This window comes from Ambystoma mexicanum, chromosome 1p (genome assembly GCF_040938575.1).
Source record: "Ambystoma mexicanum isolate Mex_15411 chromosome 1p, UKY_AmexF1_1, whole genome shotgun sequence".
Taxonomy (NCBI): Eukaryota; Metazoa; Chordata; class Amphibia; order Caudata; family Ambystomatidae; genus Ambystoma; species Ambystoma mexicanum.
The window spans coordinates 1,113,686,602-1,113,704,071 of record NC_090921.1 but is presented as its reverse complement, the minus strand read 5'-3'; the positions used below and the strand labels follow the sequence as shown (position 1 = coordinate 1,113,704,071).

The following is a 17,470-nucleotide window of genomic DNA, read 5'->3' as shown; positions in this document are numbered from 1 at the left end:
AGGGGGCCCCATGGCACAAGAAGTCACATTCAGTTTCATCCATTTTGTTGATTTAATCACACTGCCCCATATCCCCAAAATAAAATAGTTTGTACTACACTTCTGTCTTGGCCCGGCCATTGGTTCCCGGATACCTTCATGACAGTACCTGCTTCATTATCAAATCAGCATTGTTACCACATCTCCAGTTCTGTAAATATTTATAAAGCACCTATGCTTGGGTTTAGATGTTTTATCTTATTGGTAACAGTGTAGGTTGTCAATATTTATTCTTATATAATTTAGCAATTCATCTTTTAGTATGAAATTCATCGTAGTTTCTTTATTAGTTATATTGTATTTCCTGTTTTTTTAAGTCAATTCTCAAAATGTTCCGCAAATAAAAAACGCAGAGAGGATGGCCTTTTTTGTGTTACTATGGCAAGTGCGCAGGTTTACTTTTTTATGAAGAAGATTAGCACAGGGGCTCTGTGGCAGCGCATTTCATGAGCTGGTGGCCCCCTTACACACACACATTTGTGTCCGGAGGGTGCTCCATTTCACACTAAAATATGAATGTTCCCAGCAACCAAATGGGCGCCAGGTACACATTTCAAAACGACATTCCCTTAAAAGGCCCGACAATGTGAAACGCTGTGTGACAGTGTTGCTATGTGTGATGAGCAAAGAGGCTGACACATGGGTAAGATTCAGTCTCGGAAGAGGGTTTATTCCAATCACCACAACCGTAAAGAAATGGGAATTATGTTTGTGAGAAACCATAACGAAAGTCTTGTACAACTGTTCCATCACTCCCCCAGGCTCCTGGGTTGGGGCCAATGCGCTCTTTGTCAGTTGGCCAGCTACCTGCTCTAGGTTCATGACCCCTGAGACACCTCCCAGCTGACATCCCCTAGCGAAAGCTACCTGGCCCCTGGTGAAGATTGTACTATCTCAAAACCTCCTCCCCCTCCACCGATTCTGCCTTGGACTGATCTGCTCCACTGGAGCCTCTGTGTTCTCTCTCTCTAAAAGGGGTACCTGTTTGCCTCCAACCTCTTCAGGCATGGCAGTGATAACTCCCACACTAGCTTGTTCCTCTTTGCCACCGTTGTTAAGGACTTCAACCTCCTTCCCCCTCTTGGGTGGTTGGTCCCCTTTTAACTCTTTACTTGCATTGCGTTCTGTCCAGGAAGAACGTGCGTTTTTCAATCGGGTTCCCTGAACTGTGCACAAGCTGCACAAGTACTTTTCATCTCCCAGTGGCACTGCGAGCGAGTCGCGCTCTTGCTACTGGTCACGTGGTTGCAGGAGGAGGCAGGACCTGTGTTGCTCACGTGTTCAATCACGTGACTTTGGAACACCATTTGAACCGGCTGAAGGCGCCCGAGCGGTGCATTGCGTTCTGTCCAGGAAGAACATGTGTTTTTAAATCGGGTTCCCTGAACTGTGCACAAGCTGCAAAAGTACTTTTCATCTCCCAGTGGCACTGCGAGCGAGTCGCGCTCTTGCTACTGGTCACGTGATTGCAGGAGGAGGCAGGACCCGTGTTGCTCACGTGTTCAATCACGTGACTTTGGAACACCATTTGAACCGGCTGAAGGCGCCCGAGCGGTGCATTGCGTTCTGTCCAGGAAGAACATGTGTTTTTAAATCAGGTTCCCTGAACTGTGCACAAGCTGCACAAGCACTTTTCATCTCCCAGTGGCACTGCGAGCGAGTCGCGCTCTTGCTACTGGTCACGTGATTGCAGGAGGAGGCAGGACCCGTGTTGGCCACGTGTTCAATCACGTGACTTTGGAACACCATTTGAACCGGCTGAAGGGACCCTTGCGGCGATAAGCCCTGTGGCGTCAAGCCCACCGGCTGTTGAGCGGCTGTTTGGCGGATGGTGGCATTATACCATCAGGTACTGTTTATTGCCGCTGCACCTACTAATATTAATCGCTTAAACTCCGAATTGATGTGTGGTTGAAATTTTATCAGCTCTTATTGCTAATTGAGTTTGGTGCCCTGCATTTTTATCAAAGGAGAAAATTATATTGCCTTTTAACGTTTTGATATAAATCATTTCATGTATACCCTGAAAACAGGCATGCCATCGGAGATCACTAGAGACCCCATGGTTATTTCTCCAAGTTCTATGCCTAGTTCAACGGATCTAGCCTTGCTTTCAAAGACACCTGTGAACCAAAATATCCCAAAATCACAGGAAAAGACCAAAAGTCGAACTCGTATTTCTAAGAAAAATATTATTTTAACCCCAATTAATAAAACTCCCACTCAACCTGACATTCGTAAGTTTTATGAGATAAAGTCAGGTGGTATAGCAATGTCTCATCCGATTAACTTGGCATCTCTTGTTAAGGTTTCTTCGATTCCACAGCTTCCTAATTGTTGTCCAGGTAGTGAACCTTTAAATCAATATCCTACCATTAACAACGAGGCTTCTACTTGCCCTTTGAGTTCTACTATTTCGGATCAAACTTTATTAACTGTACCTCATTTTCCTATTAAACCTATCAGATCCGTTCAAACCTTTGCTACTGTTTTAGAAGGGTCGACTCTTCATATTGAAGACACGACAATCGAAAACCATAATGTAGCACGTGATATTCAGATCAAGAACGTCTTGCTGGCCTCAGTAATTATTGAAGGCGTGGGATATGCCAGTCCAAATAAATCAACATCTCCTCCCTGTCAAAATTCTCCTGACTGCAGGGACTTAGAAAGCTCTAGAGCTTCAATAATGACTGACTATGCACAACCGTGCTCCATGGACTCAATAAGACTCGACGAGGAGGTGTCTTTCTTGCATCCGACCCCCCGCCGCTGTCAATCTACTGACAGGAAACAACAATCTTTTGCTATCTCGGCTAATCCTACCTTATTAGAAATTACTTTGGGGGCCATTAACACTACTATGTCCACTCTATTTAAGCTTTTCAACTCTTTAGACCAGAAGATAGCTGTTCAAACTGTTAAACTAAACCATATAAGTGATTGGATGAAGGACACCTCACTTAAATGTGCTAAAAGTCTTTCATTAGGAAACCTGGAACAAAGAGTAGTTCATCTAGAATCTCATTTATTATCCCATCAAGGTTCAAATGAATACTCCGGGGTACCTATTACACAACGTCTCTTACATCTAGAAAATTTGACTCGAAACCCTCTGACTGTTACCTCAGTATTGCCAAAATTTCCTAAAATTATCCCTCCGATTGAATGTGTGGAGGAAATTGTGACTTCAAAAAATAATGAGTCCTTGATCAGTGTGGCTTCTCCTGTGAAGAGTGATGTTCAATCTGCCGCCAGTAAACAAAAGGGGGGTGTCAACCAAAACCTACGAAAAATTGGATCTTTATTAGTGAACAACAAAAAAACAAAATCTGTGTCATCCAAAGCTACACAAAGAAATAAAAAAACTCTGGCGGTGATGGAAATTGCTGTTCACAGTGCTACTGCCCCCTTAGATAGTCATGATCTGGTTACGAATAGCGAATCAGCCGCTATAGCCGACAATTCTCCTGTTGTTAAAGCTACGCCATCCATCTTTCCATCTTCTCAAATTGCTTTAAAGGAAGTCTCAAGGTCGCCTCCTATGTATGATCCCTTGAATGAGTTGGCACACTTGTTAACATTCAAGCCTGACAATATACAAATAAAACATTCCCTTCCTGTTGTACAAACATCAGTACCTACTCAAAGTGATGTCATTAACACAGGTGCTAGTAAGTTATCTCTCTCTGCCGCTCCTACAGTGGGAGTTGAAGACCGTTTAAGCTCCTTAAGAGCTGCTGTAGACTCCTATCTACTAAAAGAAATTTCTGAAGTGTTGCCCGAAGCTTCACATGCCATTGATCAACCCCTTCAAACACAAACACATAACCCCTCTCATAATACCCAAAATGAAGCTTCACTTCTTGCAAGCAGATCAGATAATTGTATGAATTCCAAACCTTCTTATTGTAAAAGGACTTGTCCTCAAGATCTTTCAAAACAAAATAATAAGAGATATTCTGATTTACGTAATGATGGCTCCAAACCTTACATAAATGATGATAACATTGCATTTTCAAAGAAACTTAATCAATTCCATACTTTAATTTTGAAGTGTCGCGAGGGGTCCTTTCCAAAATACGACTTATGTCGTGCTAGTGTTCTAAATATATTTGGAGATATTGAGGGACTAGCTGCCATCTCCTCCACTGATTTGGATCAAGTTGAGTTTCTTTGCAACAAAAATCTTTCCATCGTTAGACTCTGGATAAAGTCTGGAATCTTTCGTAATACTTTGTGGAACGCCAGAATGGATCTTTTCAACCTTGGCTTTTTACTAGCCCAAGATCCAGCAAGTCAGCAATCTAAGGAGATTGATGGTAATAAATCTGTCATAGGTACCACTCTTGCATCATCTTGTGCCTGCAATTTTTGCACTAAAGACTCTTCATCAGACCCTAGAGCATCTTGTTATTCTCACTTATAACCACGAGCAGTTATGCCCACTACTGATCTTTCACTTGCCAGCTGGAATACCAGAGGCTATTCTCACCTGCAGTGGACTATTAACAATGAGTTGAACACTTATGACATAGTGGCCTTGCAAGAAACGTGGCTAGTAAATCCCCCTATATGGGATGACCATGAGATTAGTCTGTTACCAGCAGTTCAAGCTGATAAAGGTAGACCTACAGCTGGACTGTTAGTTGCAGTGAAAGTGAGTAGGGGTTTAAAGATATCTCCCTGGAAAGCACCAAATAAATTTATGCAATTGGTTAAAATCTCCTTTAACTCACACATATACGCACTTATTAATCTTTACAGAAATCCGGTAGGAATCAATGATGACTGCTTTTATGATACGCTTTCTCTTTTCTTCGAGTACATTGCTGCACAAAAAAATATCTCTGGAATCCTACTTATGGGTGTTTTGAACCTTTCTTGCTTTGATTCGCACACTAGAAAGTTGAATCGTGAGGGTGCAAAATGGATCTCCTATATGGAAGATCACGATTTAAAGATGGCAAATGGTGCAATTATAGGTGGCATTCCCCCAATGAACACCTGGGAGAGAGGCAACTCAAAATCTACAATTGATTACATCTGTATGTCCAATAGTATCTTCACGAATGCCACCAAATTTACCATAGTAAAACAGTCATCTAGTGATCACCATCTTTTAGCACTATCTTGGGCGGTCGAAATTGAAAACCATTCGAAAACTGCATCTTACTATAATCAATCTGCATCTGTTAATAATGGTAAAAACCGCTTCAAATGGTCTGTTAATAAATTACTAGCCTTGAATGGTGCTATTTTAGACAACCAACGGTTACATAAGACTGGTTTGTATATAGACGTGTTAAGCACTTTTGCGAATCTTTATCCCACTCATAGTAAATTACCTAAAAGACATGTGCATGGGTTTGATCTAGCTCTCTGTGAAAGAAAAAAGGCTTACAGAAGAGAGATCAGAAATCATCGTAAACTCCCCATGATCGATCAAATTAAGGCAGTTAAGGTTGCTGCATCAAGATATCGAAATTGGGTTCGCATGAGGCGAGCAACTATGTATCAAATAGATAGCGAACACTTTTTGGTAGCTTGTCGTAGCAAAAACTCTGCATTGGTTTGGGATTTGTTGAACAAATGTAATACATCACCCCAAGGTCATACTCAACTCAATGGAGTTTCTGAATTGGTGTGGGTCACACATTTTGCTACTCTATATGATGACTCCAAGATGACTGGCTATAAGTACAACAGCAGCGCTATAAATGGGTGGGTTTTGTACTGTACAAGATCTATTATTCAAGATTTCATCAAATCATCTTCTTCATCCAGAGCAGCAGGCCTGGATGGTCTTACTAATTTAATGCCCAAACACAATATAACAGAATGGGCACTAATTTTGAACAATGCTTTCCACCACATCATACAAACCAAAAATATTCCTGATTCATGGCGGTCTTCTGTGATCATTCCGATCTATAAAAAAGGTGATCGAATGGACCCGAAAAGCTATCGTCCAATAACGTTACTGGATGTTCCAGGCAAAATATTCTCTAGGTTGGTGTTAAGAGATTTTAATGTTTGGTCAAATAAAGCAAATCAACGTGACCCAGCACAAACTGGTTTTGTTGCAGGTTTAGGTACTGGCATCAATTTAATTACTTTAAATGCTATAAGACAACAAGCAGTTAACAAGAGACAAGCCAGATATTTTGCATTTATAGACCTCCACTCCGCTTTTGACTCGGTCTCAAGACCAAAACTCATATATAAGCTACTCAAAGCGGAGTGTCCTCCAACTCTTATTGATATTATTTTTGCCCACCATTCATACACTAAGGTATATGTGAGATTGAATTCTGAGGGTCTTCTCTCATCCCCAGTTCCAACATCTAGAGGGTTCAAACGGGTGCATTTTAGCATCCGCCCTGTTTAATTTTTTTTATCAATGATGTACGCTGGATCTTTAGCAAAATAACAACTGATGCTCCCAAACTGAACGGTGTAAAAATTTGTGCCTTGTGGTATGCGGATGATCTTGTTTTAGTATCTAAAACTCCCAGTGGTTTACGTAATCTTTTGTCAGCACTATGCTCATATTTTAAAGAAAATGAACTAGTAGTAAACACTGGGAAAATACAAATTGTCACGTATGTCCCGAAAGGGTTACGTAAACACTTGTTAGAATGGCAAATTGAGGGAATACCAATAATGATGGTACCAAATTACGTTTACTTGGGCCTAACTTTTGATGGTTGTCCAACGCTAGACTCGCACTTGAATAAAATTAAACATAAGCTAGTCACGGCAATCTGTCAAACTTGAGTAATTGTTTCTAAATATGGCAAATTTTCTATCAAAGCTGCCATCACATATTGGAATCAGAATGTTGTAGCAACTATCCTTTATGGTTTAGAAACATTAATTGTTCCCCCAGGTTTTCTCAATTTATTAGAAGCCAAGTTTTGGCGTGTAACTTTACATCTTCCACAGTGTATTCCTGGTGTGCTGATATGCTATGAATTGGGATTAACCTCTCTAACTGCCATATATAACTGGCGTCTATGTGCCCTATTTCGCAAATGTTTGTTATCCCCATGTGATAACTCCACACTATCTTCCATTTCTAGCTATTTGCTTTGCTCCACAGAAAAATTTCCGAGAGATTGGTCTTCAAAAATCTTATCAATTATGGTGAACGCTGACATATCACTTGAGCTTCTTGTACTTCATCCGGAGCAAGCCAAGAAGAAGGTGTACATGATGGACTGGATTGATACTAGAACTCAGTGCTTAACCTACAAAGACTTTGACTCTGCAATCTTTGGTCCCAAGCGTTATAAAGACATAGCTGCTTATTTACGGTTGGCACCATCTGCTGCGATAAGAACGGCCATTCTTCGGTTGCGGTTTAACATCTGGCCCACCCGTGAGGTTAAAACAAAAAGAAAGCAAATTCCCTCTGACCTTAACTGGTGTAGGTTTTGCAAAAATATAACGATTGTCGAAACTTTACAACACTTATTATTGAACTGTCCTGCGCTATCTACTTTAAGAAAATTGCACTTTGTTAACCACTTTGCGTATTTTGCACAAATTGATCCTAGAAATAGATGGATTGCCATGGCAGCCACTGAATGCATGAGTATAAGAATTGCAACCATCAATTTTTAAAAGCCTTGAATATGAATGATGATATTTTAGCATTTTGTAATCTTTTATGAATATTTTTTGTTATTTGGATTTGATGTTTATGGATTTTGCTATTTCTTATAAATTGAAAAAGTTGATGTAATTTCAACTATACTCAATAAATAAATTTTTTTTTAAAAAAACTCTTTACTTTTTCTTTTGGCGGCCCACCTCCACCACTCCCCAAAACCTCTACTCCATGTGATGCCACCTCTCATTTCTTTCACCCTCCTCCCGATTCCCCTTAACCCCTATTTCTCTTACTAGGCTTACCTCTCAGTACTCTTCTCTCTTGCCACTCTCCGCCAAAATCCTTCTTTCAACTCCTACTTAACCAACCCACCTGTACTGGATGTCTTATACAAAAGAGTCTCTCCCCCTTGGTTGATGCCTAATGCTATGGAGAGCACCTGTGTACTGAGAGTTGTACAGTGAGCTAACTGGGTCATGGATTGGTGGTCATGTGATTTGAAAGGGGGCGGCTCAGATTGAGATAAGGCCTGCGGCCATCTTGGATACCACGAGGGCCATGGACAGGTGTGGCTTCTCCCTTCCCCCGGTGATAGCGCATGCCATCACTTGTGCCAAAAAACCTTTGAGCACAGACCCCTTTGTACAATATGACATTTAACTTCATCAAATGCAATGCACCTATTTGTAGAAAAGGAAAAAGGACACATTCTTTCCACCTTCCACCATGAGGTTAATTGTAATTACTTGTATGCGCATAAACAGTCAGTCATGCTACGAAAATATAAAATGTATGTCCGTTCAGTCCATGTTTATTGTGATGTATTCATTTACCTGGAGGATCACTGATGCTTTCTATTCGGCTGGAGTCCTGATGTGCCATCCAACTCATATCTCCCTCTTCTTTAGTGGGGTGGGAAACAACTGGTATAGTGTCGTGTTCTGAAATGAATTAAACAGTTAGCAGAGCTTGCCATGGCTTTGAAGTCAGCTAACTTAACATTTCCTAGACATTGTATTTCCCACGTCCTCAGCCTGTCCCTTTCACCTGTATGAATTGGGCCTACTTGCAAATCTGTCAAATCAGTCATATTGCCAGAGCTTATGGAAGGGAGGTCTCTTGTGTTACCTCCTCCTCTTCTGCAACCTGCAAAGGGAGGTAAGGACCCTGGAAACATCACCAGTCCAGGGCCTATCGGTCAGCAGTGTCTGCAGCAGATAGTGAGATGTGACAGCTGTGGCAGCTCCTAGGCACTGCGCAATGAGAAATCCGACCATGAGGCGGCCCGACATGACAATGCTGCCAAGGTGTGCCTATGCAGATATCAATGGATAGAAGAATGCTGGAAATGCAGCCACATAGGCCAAAAAAGGCTAAGCCACATTAAAAAAGGACTTGCTCAAGGGCCCCCACCCAGTCCAACACAAAACAACAAATATTTCTGGAAATAAGAGAAACTGAGTAATGATGTCTAGGGTTTGGTGACTTCTTCCTCAATGCTTCCTTTTCCTACTGCACTTGGAGGGAAGAGGAGCACAATTAAAAACACACGATACAGATGCTAGGTAAGGGAAACATTTGATACACTAGGGAGCGGGTCACACCAGTGTACTCGGTGGAAAGAAAAAGATATTCAAAGAAGAGTGTTGTCTTACTATATAGAGGGACGCATAGGGACTCATACTAGTGAGCCGCGTAATTCGGTGACGGGGACCCAGTACGTGTAGACATGCCCTTAGGTGGGGTCCCTGCAGCCGAATTGTGGTCACTTGCATGGTGGAGTGCAAAAGTGCAGGGCAAAAGGTGGAGTAAAAACATGTACACAGCCTTTTGCCCTGCATTTTTGCACTCCGCCGTGCAAATTCATTAAACGCTACCTGCAATGTACGCATGGCAGGCAGTGTTTACCACGGATCCCTATTTGGTTCGCCTGCTTTTGGCTGGCGCATAAAGCCGGCGGACTGCATAGGGATCTCCAGCATTTGCACAAGCATGAAAATACACGCCGGGCAAATGCTGGGACCATTTGAATGAAAGAGAGGATGGAAGGCGTCAGAAACCCAAGGGAGCTTATGTCCTAAAGAAGCGGAACGTGAACAAAAGGCGTAAAAGCACTGAGTAAGGCTTTTACACTTTCCTTCACGCCATGCCACATTTTCAATCATTTGTATGGCAGAGAGGTGGCACGGAGCACAACTTGTCTTTCCGCTGCCTTACTACCTCTCCGCTATACAAATGCTCCAGCATTTGCACCGGCATGAATTTTCATGTCGGCGCACAAATGATGTAGAGCCCTTTGGGGTCCGCTGGCTTTATGCACCAGCACAAAAGCAGGTAGACCCCATAGGGATCCATTGTACTGCCGGCTAGGCTCACATGGCAAGCAGTGTGTACAGTTACAATTAGACGCTGCCCGTCACGCTCACATGCCGGGCAGTGTTTACTTGTAACTGTGAATGATGCTTACCGTGAAGCGTTCACAAGCAAATGTAAACACTACACGACATGCCAGCATGTCGGGCAGCATTTACTCACTTTGCATGGCGGAGTGCAAAAGTGCAGGGCAAAAGACGGTCTACATGCGTGTACGCCACCTTTTGCCCTGCACATTAGACTCCGCTGTGCACATGATACAAATTTGGTGGTGGGGAAATGGCTACGCCTGAGTGCAAATGTACCAGGTCCCTGCCATCAAAATACAATTAGAAGGAGCATGAGCTCCAAGTTGCGTTACGCCCCACCTCTCTGCCCATACAAATGAGTGTATATGTGGAGTGGCGTGAATGAAAGGCGTAAAAGCCCTAGTCAAGGCTGTTATGCTTTTCATTCAGCTATACGCAACTTTAGAGCATGGGCTCATATGAGTTTTCCAAGCCTGTGTAAACTGTTAGTAATGCACATATTCACAGTTTGTTATTTATTGTTTGCTTAACATAATGAGCAAATAATAAAATATTATTGCTATGCATACAATTCCCATATTAAGGTCTGTATTGGCCTTTTATTTTTGAAATGTGTTTTTTCTTATATTTGTTATATTACATTTCCTGTTCGCTCTTCCCATTATCTTTTTCAACTCTTTGGGCCTCATTACGAGTGACAGTAAATCGGCAGTAAATCCGATGTTTTACCACCAAACTCACTGTTCTCGCCACTTGGTCCCAGGGCATTACCACGAGATTACGAGTGGCGGTTGGGCAGTGTAAAACCCGATTTCTGGAGTCCACAGGACTCCATGTGGATTTTTGGCAATTTACTGTTAGCGGTTATACAGCGCGGTAAATATGCAGATTTTTAGAAGTAAAGTGGAGGATCCATCCCCAGATTTGTTCTGGAGGCAACTTTAATCTTTGCCTCCAAAGTTCCACCAATTTATTTTTATAACGCCACCTAACTCGTGATAAGCCCTTTGATTGGCATTTAACTTTAAAAAATCCAATATTGACAGTGCTGTTTCAAATGGCCCTCATTATAAATTTGCCGGAATTACCGGCAGATTCCAAGTGGCAGTAATGGCAGTAAATATGCATTCCATGGAGTGCCCATAGAACTTCAAGGGAGGGGATTTACCTGTATTACAACTATATGTTTGCCGGTAGGGTGAAGGATTTACCGCCAGCTAATAGCTGGATGTATATCTGCCCCCCCTACCAGCAAAAAACTGCCGGTATTACCGACCCGGTAATGCCGGTAATACCAGCTGATTTGTGCCAGTAGGGTGGTGGATACATCTCCAGCTGATAGCTGGAGGTACATGCTTTACCCTACCGGCAAAATTATAGTTGGCCTGTCCATAAAAGTGCTGTGACAAGTTATTACCAGCACTTTATTTCCTGACCGGTCAACTTATAATGAGACCCTATAATCCTTCCTTCAAAGAACAGGTGGACATTGTAAAAAATGCCCTGTGTGGTGCACAAATACACATTTTCCAGCATTTGCTCTTGTGAAAATACAGATGCCCCCAGTAAACTGATGTTGGACTTGATTGTGTGAGATTATAAACAGGTTCTTGTTTATTTTTTTCGAGAGTAGTGCAGAGGGTGCACAGTACAAGTGTTGCCTTTTTTAATAAGTCAAATAACCAGTATTTACTTACCTGGAGCATCATCGATTGTTTGTATTCTGCCAGAGTCCTCATGCTCCATCCAAGTAGTATCACCCTCTTCTTTGATATGGAGGAAAACAGCTGATGTAATGTCTGCATGTTCTGGATAGAATTACACACCAACATTTTAGTACAGACGCTCTGCATAGCTTTGAGATTTGCTGGACTGTCACTTCATAAAAGGGATATTGTTCACTCTCTCATCCAGCCCCCTCCACCTGTACTCATTGGGCCTAGTTCTCTAGTCGGGTGTATGTATACCTGTCAATAGATCCAGCCTCTCTCTGAATTGCCTAAGAGGTCAGAAGGGAGATGTATTCTGCCAGCCACCTATTCTCCACCATCAACCTGATGAGGGAGGTGAGATCTCTGCAAACGTTAATGTTAATGTTAAAGGACATTTGTACCGCACACTATCACCACCGGAGTGGTCCCCTGGCGCTCTGGCGGCTCTGAAAGAGGAGGGGAGGTTGAGGTAGTGGGATGAAGCAGGAAAAGTGCAAAGAGAGCAGTGATGTGCTGTTGGCGGCCTCAGCCCGGTAGGTCCATTGGCTGGGCCTGGGGTGTTTGCGGCCGGTAGTCGTTGTGTACTGTTGTGCAAGACTATGTGTGTTTTTTGTTTTGTTATTGCAATGTAGTGACGTTTGTGAAGTTTGTTGTGCTGTAGGTTTTGAGTGTGTTTGGTTTGGAGTTTGAGAGATGTAGAAAGGGAAATTGTTAGTAGGGTTGGTTAGTGTGCGTCTCTATCCTAGTTGAGGCACTCGGCTTGCGTAGTCTCCCCTGATGCGGCTTTGTCCTGATCTGGGTCCGAATGGCATACAAGGTTCCTTACTCCTCTGGCCCCCACCTCTAACATGCTCTCTTATAGCTCCCCTTATCCTCCCTGGCCAAATATGGCCAGTCAATAAAGACTGAAGCAAATAGTGTGATATACCAGCTGTGGCATATCCATGGCACTGGTGCCCCAATGCGTGTGCCATATCTGCAAAGTGAGAATTCTGCTCATGGTGCAATCTGGCATGACAACAACCGTGTACCTCCAAATAGGTTACTGGGTAGAAGAATGCTGGAAAGGCAGCCATTTATCCCACCAAGTATGAGCCACATTCAATGAAAGACTTGCTCTCAGTTGTTAACCTGCAGAACCACCACCCAGTGAAACACAGAGGGCATCATCACGAGTTGGGCGCTAACCCCGGTGGTATTACCGCTGGGGCTATTAGTCTACTGCCAAACCCCCCAGGTGCTATTAGAGCCGGATCATGGGTTTGGCGGAACGGTAAGTCCCCAATCCCCATTGGGCCCATTCGGGAATTTCCCATTCCCCACTGGGTCCAATGGGGAATGTTCGGCACTATTACCGCCGGCGGTAATAGCACCGAAAATCAGCAAAATCGCAGCGGATTTGCCACCAGCTCAGAGCTGGGGGAAAATCTGCCAATCCCGTGATATGGCGGTAATAGCGTTAACACCGCATTTAAGGGTTACTGCCAAACTTGTGATGAGGCCCAGAATCAACAAACATTTCAGAAAAGTAGAAAGCCTGAATGGGAACCAGGACCCGGTCCATCTCCATTTCCATCTGAGCCCCTATAGGGCTCAATGTGAATGGGGAGCATGCTAACAACAGGCCCATTAATGACAGGCCCGTTGTTAGCATGCTGCACCACTCACGGGACCCGCTAAGGACGTCTGGTAAAACCAGGTGTCCTTAGCGGGTCCCGTGAGCGGACCTCGTAATGAGGCGGTAGGGGGTTAACAGGGCCGGCAGCTCTACCGGCTCTGTTAACCCCGTTTGAAATGGGAATTGCCATATGTTGCTCCAGGCCCCTAAACCAATCCTGACTTGGAGGCTGGGTTTGGGAGGAGAGAGAAGGGTAACTGTCCAATTCTAGTGTCAGGAATTATTGCAGGGTACTTCCCCAAGATTGTAAAATTGGTGGTGTCATCACTGCTATATAAGGGGGACTGCACTAGGACATGGAGAAAAAAGGACAGAGAGAAGAGACAGATCATCAGGAAGGCTGCTGAAACTTACCATCTGACAGCTGCAAGGAGACACCAGAGGAGATGGCTGAGAGTACATCTGGGTGGAGCTGTCTATTTCTAGGAAGGTCTCAAAGCTGACTGGGTCCTATGGTGGAGAGCGGGAGGCCATATTTGAGAGTGGAGTGACCAGACACCTGCTTTATCTTTCCAGAGTGTCCTGAGATGCAGCTGGCTTTCCTGAACCTTAAACGGAGGCTTAATATGTAAGTAGAACTGACCCCAGGGAAACCAAAAGGTGGGGGGAGTCTGCTTACCTTGAATCCTTTCCCTTTATAGAGGGCGGGGGGCAAAAACGTGTAGATCCTTAGCCTATTTAAACCAAAATATTAATGTAATGAATTCCCCATTTGGCAGAACAGTACAGGTGAATTTTGTAAAAATTCGAAATTAACAAAGCTCACTTCCCAGTGTGTGCTGAAAACTATAGCCTATAAATTAATTGGGTAAACCTTGTTGTCCAACTGACCGCGACTTCTTTAAGGAAGAGGGATGCCTTTGTTCTTAAATCAGTCCAAACTTTGTATCCAGCTTCCCCAACACAGGCCTTTCAGTAAGGTGGGTCTGAAATCCCAAATGCCCCAAATCATTACAATTTTTCTGTCTGACTTCCTAGCATAGACCAAAGCAAGGGAAGTCTGAAAAACAAACCGCTAAATCCCCCTGTGTTTATTTTAAACCAAAAGTGTGAGCAAAATCATAATTACCAATCTTGAAATCCTACTATTAGCCTTTTAAGCCAGCAGGAAAATAAAAATTGCACATTACACGATAATTGCCTTCATGATTGATCAGTGTAATTTTTTTGTGATTTGAAATTAGCGGAAAGTGAAGAATTGTGATTCTGTTCTTTTTCATTTCACATTTGTGATTTATTTATGCTGAGAGAAGTTGATTGTGTTGTGCCATGGAAAAAGTGGTGTTTGACATTTTCGTGCTAATTTCTATTACTTTTAATTTAAATAAATATCAATATATTTCCTGTACACTGGCCTGGTTCTTGGCTCAGTGTTAGCTCAGGGGAGAGGGATCCAAGGGGCAAGATATGTGTCTGAGACAGGACTAAAAAAGAATCTGTTAAACAGTTTGTTGCATAACCACTTGAGTGGGGAGGGAAGGAGCTCCCTGTGTTGAGGGTGGCTTCTCAAAAAACTGTTACAAATTGGGGGCTCAGGCCTGGATTTAGCTTCCTATGCCTGAACCATGACAAGTACATTGTGACAGTCTATTCATTTTTGATGCAATTGCATTAAGGTGGAGGGGAAGTCATCTTTTGTTTTGCAAAAATGCCTTGATGACTTGATCCCTGAATTCCAGGGAGGAGTATAGGTGAAAAATTAAGATTATGTAGGAATGTATTTGTGTGAGGAAATCAAACAGGGTGATTTTGCCCCTGCATAAAGAAATATTTTACTAAGGTGTAAAAAGCCAATTGTGAAAATGACTTCTGTACAAATTGGTAAAGCCAGGGTGCATCTCCTAGCTAAATTATTTCTTAAAGGAGAATGGGCTGAGGGCGATGCTGGAAGCTGGCGAACCAGAATTGTGCAGGAGGTTACCTCAGTAAGCAATATTTGGTATGAAGGTCGGATATTGCACAAAGTACTTGTGGCATTTTATATGACCACTACTGCTCGTGATGCACAGATACAAATGGCTCAGCTAACTGCTCAGTTATGTTTTCATTTGCTGTTAGTAGAAGAGCGTTGGCAAAATAGTGGGGCTAGTAGGATGAATCAGGCTGGAGACCTGCCACAGGCAAAGGATCTTGTTCAACAACTCAAAGCTGAGTTAAAAAACACTGCAGCAGGAGAGTGCAGAGCATGAAACACAGTGTTTTGCACTGAGAAATGCACACAAAGAGTGTGTAGAAAATATGAGCGCACTGCAACACAAGCTAAATGACCAGTCTGCTCATAATAGAGTCTTTTTGGTGGGCATTATCGCATTTCAATTAGAAATAAAACAATTGAAAACTGAAAATAGTCAATTATCAAATGGGTTGATTCCCAAAATGACTTTGATCAGATACATTATCAGGTAAGTACTCTGAAACAACAGAGGACGCAGCTGGCTCAGGAAAAAGACCCCTTGAACCAGGTTAACAGCGCCCTATTACAGAGGATAAATCAGTTGGAAATGGAGGTCGAAAAGGAACGGTCAGGTTCTCAGGAACTGACCAGAATGAGAGAAGAAAGGAAGGAGTTGATGGAGTGAGTGAGGCAAATAGAAGCTGACCTATTAGAGGCAGCAAAATGTAGGGATGAGCAAGATAAAGAGATTAGTCTCCTGAAGGAAAAGCGCCTTGAATATGCATGCAGTATACAAGGCTCAGAGAGGGAGAATGAATCACTTCAGCATGAGGTGCAGCAAACAAAGGATCTGTTGGTAGCTTAGAGCAGGGTGCATGAGATTAATCAGGCCTAAGTGTCAGATTTAAAAATCCAGCTCTCTAACAGCAAATAAGTAGAGGCACAGGTGTAAGAGCCTCACCAAGGAAATCGAAAATTATGAATAGAACCTGAGGCACCCTAACCAATCAGGATATTGGACAAGGCCCATTGATAAAGCTGAGGTGCCCTTCCAAAGAGGGGCCTCATGCCAGTCATTTACAACCTCTCATGCACAAGTGGGAACTGACCTCATGCATGTCACTGATCAAGAACAGGGTGACATGAGGCCGTTAGACTTAGCCAGGCCTAGTGCAACTGATCAAGAAGGCCAGTCCCTGTCTGATATTGATGAGTATTCATCTCTACCACACAGAAGGGAAAGTGGCCGGACCAGTGTGTCCTGGGAAGTAAGGAATAATATGGTAAGCACTTCAGACCATGAAAACTCTTATGAGGAGAAAGTCAGGGAGTTAGATTGACTGAGGATGTGACTGCAAAGCGACCTTCGCTGAAGGAGAAAAGCCACACCCTTAGCCTAGGAAGGGTATTAAAAGGACCTTTGTATATTTAAGGAAAAGCGGGGAATTCCCCAAACTCCCTGGTATGAGGGATGAGGAAACTGGGTTCTATCCTGAGCCTAAAAGGAACTCCAGGGAGAATGACCCTGAGAGTTCCATTTGGTCCAGGCACTGTGGTCTGGGAGATATTCCCAGTCTTATAGAGATAGGGAGCACCTAGAAGACCAGGAAGGGTGTACCAGTAGCAGCTCTGAGTCAGAAGGTGAATGGACTCAGGTGCATGGGAAGAAAAAGACAGCGAAGCAGAGCAAGGGTTTTGTGAAGAGACCCAATAAGACAAATCAAAGCCATAAAGAGCTTCCTGACCCCATACCACAAGAATGCCAAGTATTCGTTATGGGAGCAACTGGAACTTTATGAGCGGATGATGGCATCATTTGCTAAATTTGCTAAATGGACCTTCTCACTTGAGTACTCCAGTTTCTTTGCAGGACTAGAGGACGAGGGTCATCATAAATGGCACACTTATAAGGGGCTATACTGAAACATTTTTCCACCCAGGGGAACCCAGAAGAGTACTGTAAGGCTGCATATAACTTGCAGTGTGGGGAAGATCAGGCGCCAAGGAAGTTTGTGCATGTGTTAAAGTGGGCATTTGCTCAGACTTCCCGGGGGGGGGGGTTGATCCCCAATATTAGTGAGTTCATAACTACACATTTCCACACACTCCCCAAATACATAATGACTC

The 17,470-nt window shown here is 43.2% G+C and overlaps 1 protein-coding gene across 1 annotated transcript in view; it reads right to left on the bottom strand.

Moving 5' to 3' along the window:
• Positions 1-17,470, bottom strand: part of LOC138449053 (zinc finger protein interacting with ribonucleoprotein K-like) — a 209,985-nt gene that overhangs the window by 8,538 nt on the left and 183,977 nt on the right. Inside the window, exons 5-6 of the mRNA XM_069604738.1 lie at positions 11,757-11,867; positions 8,491-8,598 (exon numbers count right to left, since the gene is read on the bottom strand). Of these exons, the coding sequence (XP_069460839.1) occupies positions 8,491-8,598; positions 11,757-11,867 (219 nt within the window). The remainder of the gene's footprint in view (positions 1-8,490; positions 8,599-11,756; positions 11,868-17,470) is intronic.